The sequence below is a fragment of the Anser brachyrhynchus genome (genome assembly GCF_964034855.1).
Source record: "Anser brachyrhynchus genome assembly, chromosome: 17".
Classification (NCBI taxonomy): Eukaryota; Metazoa; Chordata; class Aves; order Anseriformes; family Anatidae; genus Anser; species Anser brachyrhynchus.
In genome coordinates this window covers 5,560,588-5,565,631 of record NC_137710.1, presented here as the reverse complement: position 1 = coordinate 5,565,631, position 5,044 = coordinate 5,560,588, and the positions used below count along the sequence as shown (strand labels likewise).

Genomic DNA, 5,044 nt, shown 5'->3' with positions numbered 1-5,044 from the left:
GTTAGAAGGGAAAAAACTCCCTGAAGAGTAGAGACTGAAGTGTATTCAAACTGTGCAGAAGTGAGCCAGATATCTTTAACATGCTGAACATACCCTATGCAAATTTGAAAGGGGTGTTAACCAAGGATCATTGTTGTAATCTCAGTGCTTTGTAAACATGGTATTACCCTACACGACTGCAGCTTTTTTACATCACTAAAGCTTCTTCCCATTCAGTTTCTCAATTGCAGAGGTTCACAGAAAATGCAACTTCAAAACCCATTTATTTAATTTCAACTCGCAAGTTCTTTTGAGCAAATTATTGTTCTATCTGCTTATACTTGCAGCCAAGTGTAATAACAACTATTGTATTCAAAGTGTGCTTTTATCAAATAATTGAAGAAACAAGTTTATTAACCACAAAGCACATCAGAGAAAGTTTAGAACACACAAAATTATCAAACTAAAGAACATATTTTATTTTTAATAAAATAGTGGTGCATGAAAAATAATTGTATATTACAAATATATACAGCCAAAACTGTGCACCCCCAGCACAGTAAAGAGCATCACTCTATACAAAGCTTCCCTTTGCAGAATCTAGTGCTTCTTGATCTATTCATAGTGAGAATTTGTTTAACAATAGAAAGAGTCAATAAGCCCTTTGGGTCTCTTTGAATTGACCTCCCCCCCATCCCCTTTTTTTTTTTGCACAAATCAGTCCAAACGTGTATAACATTGGCTTGATTTCCATTAAAAAGCCACAAAATGTAACACTAAAGGGTTTCTGAGGACTAGACCTCTTAGTTCTTTTGTTAAGAGATTTCTTTTGTTGTCTTTATGTACAGCAAAATACTTGTTTCTCTTTTCATGTCATGGTAAGAAAAAAAATGTATTGCACATTATTCTTATTCATAAAGTTTGTGTCTGGTGCAGGAAGTTTCTCTTTTAGTGAAAGAATATTGGTGAGCATTATAGATTGAACCTATTTTTAGGCACTGCAAACCCACTAAGCTGAGATGAGTTGTAAAGGATTTCTCTCTCTCTCCCTCTCTCAAAGTTAGCACGGAAGTTGCTTTCAGAGATCGCCTGCTTTCTGACGATAGGCCTCTCGGGGACCTTAGGGGACAATGCGCACTTCGGCATTTTTCAAAGAAAATCTTTGCTCCATAAGACTTCGCTATACCTTGTTACTCAGAAACCTGTAGGAAATCCAGCTCAGCTACACAAAAAAGTTAAACTAGGCGTTTTGTTTGTTTGTCTTGTTGTTGGGTTTTTTTTCTTTTAAACATCTGAGAGATGGATGAAGTACTTAACTACAATTAATAACAGAAGAGCCTGCTTTAATTCACAATATTTCTTTCACTGAAAACCTTTCCATAAGTACATTTACCTTCAGTATTTCACCAGGTCCTGAATTCAGCATGACACATTTTTTGCCTTGAGATATTAAACTGTCCTCTGACAAAAAAAAAAAAAGCACCATTTATTTTTTTAATTTCTGGCTGCTACTGTGGACATTTGTAAGTCTGTAAGGTGAGATATAGTCTTGTCTAAAAACTATTCACACACAAGTGGGTGGTTGTAACGTTGATTCATATTTTGCAAGGTGAGTTTTCTGTGGATGTTGAGGTTTTTTGTAGATTCCGCTACTTGTAATAACACTTGCAGGTTTTCTCCTACTTCTCTTCTTTAATCTTCGACTACAAACATTTTGCCAGGACTGAAGAGTCTTGGAAGTCCAGATCCACATACCACTAGTAATGCCCACAACTAACAACATAAAAATTTTGACCATGAAAATTTCTACTGCTGGAATAGAATTATTCATCGTGCAGTCCAAGTTTTTAGTCTGATTGTTCATCTTGCATTTCTGTTGAGTTGCCACAATTTTCCAATAATCCATATTAAGTCTTTCATAAAAATAGCAAGCTATCACGCAAGTTGCAGGCACTGTATACAAGACTGAGAAGACACCAATCCTGACCATCAGCTTCTCCAACTTGTCAGTATTTTCTCCACCTGTTTTCATCACCCTCCTGATATGAAAAAGGGCCACAAACCCAGAAAGAATAAAAGAAGTGCCAATGATTAGATAACAAGCCAAAGGAATGAGTACAAACCCAGTCAAGGCATTCACATCCATGCTTCCAACATAGCACAACCCTGTCAGCTCATCTCCAGCCACCCTTCTCATAACCAGGATCATTATGGTCTTCACAGCCGGTATGGCCCAGGCCGCCAAATGAAAGTAGCTACTGTTTGCTTCAATTGCTTCGTGTCCCCATTTTTTCCCAGCTGCCAGAAACCAAGTTAAAGTCAAGATTACCCACCACAAGGAGCTTGCCATACCAAAGTAATACAGAACGAGGAACACAATGGTGCAGCCAGTGCTCTCCAGTCCTTCCTGGATGACATAGAGCTGGCCGCTGTCCCTATCACAGGCGATGCTTTCAGCACCCGAAAAGAGGCGAATAATGTACCCCACCGAGTAGACACAGTAGCACATAGACAGGAAGATAATGGGCCTCTCAGGGTACTTGAAACGCTGCGGATCTATCAGAAACGTGAGTACAGTAAAAGCACTGGAGAAGAAGCACAGAATGGACCAGATGGCAATCCAAATGACAGCAAACTGCTTGTCATCCCTGCTCCAGTAAACATCAACCCCTGGGGTGCAGAGCGGTGCGCAAGAAGCACTCTTTTCCACATGGTGGAACTTGCCAGGGTTTTCACAGGAGGTTCTGCTCAGGCTGTCCTTGTGCTGCTGCAGGTCGTGGCCCCCGCTGGGCCGCTGTGGCCGGAACATGGGCGGCAGCATGCTGGATCCTCTGGGTGGCTCGTCCGACCCGTTGTTGGGGGCTTCCATGCACAGGTAATTGGGGTCATTCTTGTTGGGCAGTTTGCTGCAGTCTAAGGAGTCCGGCCACTTAAAATTGAACTGCTCCATAATGGGAGAGCATTTCAGCCTCGCCTGCTCGCACATGACCCTGCAGGCTGGGATCGGTGTAGAAACTTGCTCCGTGCACATCGGGGCATAGAGAGAGCAGAGGAAAAACTTCAGATGGCTGTGGCAGCCGTACTCCACCAAGGGGGCAAACTCGTGCAGCTGGATGGCAGCTTCTCTCTGGTTCTCGTGTCCCATCAGGTTCGGCATCCTCGTCATGTTGTACCCTATATCCTTGCACATGGGGATTTCTATGGGCTGGCACCTCCCGTCGCCGGGCCGGTCGATGTCGATGGAGCTTATCCCAGCGCAGGAGCCGCTCAGGCAGCACAGCACCAGCACGGCCCGCACCAAGCTCCGGGCCCCCGGCCCCATGCTGCCGCTGGGGCGGCCGGAGCGCGGCTCCCTCCGGGGGGCGCCTGGCGCTGGGGCGGCCGGGCGAGGGGGCAGAGGGGGCGGCAGCCACTTCAGCGGCCCCTCGACTGCTGCCCGGCCCGGGACGACCCCCGGCCTTCGGGAGGGAGCCGGGCGGCGGGGCAGGGCGGCGGGGAGCTCAGCATAGCCCGGGCCGGGGGCAGCGAGCACCGCCCGGCCCCGGCCCCGACCCCGACCCCGACCCCAGCCCCGGCGGCAGCGCAGGGGGGCGGCCGGGGAACGCCGCGAGCGGGCGGCACGGGGAGCAGCGCCCCCAGTCCTCAGCTGCGCCAAACTTACTGCGGGGAGCCCGGCAACTTTCTTGTCTCCGGGCTTCCACTTTTGCGGTCCGTTTTGCCACCGCCCTTCCTCCTCCTCCTCGTCCTGGTCCGAGCGCTCAGCGCCGCACAGCGCCCCTGTCCCGGGCGCGTCCCTCGGGGCTTTGCCTCTCCTAGCTCCGCACTTTCTCGCCGAGAGGTGGGGATGGGCTTGTCCGAGCGTGGAGTAAAGGAGGAGGAAATCTCTAAACCGTCGAAGAGGGGGGGCTCAAAAAGGTGCCCGGCGCCCCCCCGCCGCCCCCGGGGCTGGCTCTGCGAGGGGCCGGCTCCGCGCCTGCCTGGGGGCGCCCCGCTCCGCTCCGCTCCCCCCGCATCGGCGGCGACGGCCCGGCTGGAGCGGCCCGGCTGCTCAGGGGGCGGCTGAGGCCGAGGATGAAGTAGAATAAAAAAAAATCAAAACCTGCGCAGGGTCCGCCTCGCATACGACATCCACTTTGCATGAGAAAGGTGAAGCTGACACGGTGATTACTTTCCAATCACTCGGAACGCCTTGAAACCTCCTTAAGGACCCCTACAGGTTCTCCTTGATCAGCACAGATTAGAAAAAGCCCCATTTGTTTCTCTCTCTCCTCCTGCCTTTCTCTCTCTTGCCTTTCTCCTTTCCCTCCCGGTGCCCTCCCTTGAAAGTTTAACAAGATTTGTCTCTAGAAGGCGTCAGCCTAACCTCCCTCGCCCAGGTAGGAGGGGAGCCAGGAGAGCAGCGCCGCAGCCTCCGTGTCTCCTAACGAGAGGGCTGAAGGTGGTGCCTCCCCGGCTGCCTTTATTGGAGGGAGGGCGATGCTTTAGCAGGGAGGATGTGGGGAGGAGGATGCGTTTTATGGCGAGTGCTATAAACTCTCCGCTGCCAGGGTCATAAAATACGGTTGCTTTCAGCCTGGAATCTCAGCTGTTTTCAAATGTCGTGCTTTGTCTCGAATTCCTAACTGAACAGGACAGGCGGGATTGCTGAAAAAGTACCTGATTATGGTTTTAATCACGGTATGGCATCTCTCGAAAAGTAGCTTTTTTTTTTTTTCTCCTTTTTTTTTTTTTTTTCCTTACATAAGAAACCCTAAGAGGACTAGAGATATACCCTTGGGAAAGTGACTTCATCCTCTGTAGAAATGATACCTACAGATTTTGGAGACGGAGATCATTTTAAAGTGAGTTGTGCTTACTTTTTAAGTTAAGCTTTGAGATTTACGCTGCTTATTGGTCCAGCAGAGCTAGAAGGAGGAAGTTAAATCCCCAGCCAAACTAAAATTCACAATTCTACACACTGAAAGGAGCACTGTGATCAGAAGTTAGATAATTAGCTCTACTTTATTACTATTATTAATTTACTTTGAACTTAATTTTAGCAAACATATTAACGAAGAAGGAAAAT

At 48.2% G+C, this 5,044-nt stretch overlaps 1 protein-coding gene across 1 annotated transcript; it reads right to left on the bottom strand.

Moving 5' to 3' along the window:
* Window positions 1–434: 434 nt before the first annotated feature.
* On the bottom strand, window positions 435–4,698 carry FZD10 (frizzled class receptor 10). Its single transcript, XM_080559669.1, has one exon. The coding sequence runs from the start codon at window positions 3,299–3,301 to the stop codon at window positions 1,544–1,546; it is 1,758 nt and encodes a 585-aa protein (XP_080415795.1). The 5' UTR covers window positions 3,302–4,698; the 3' UTR covers window positions 435–1,543.
* Window positions 4,699–5,044: the final 346 nt, after the last annotated feature.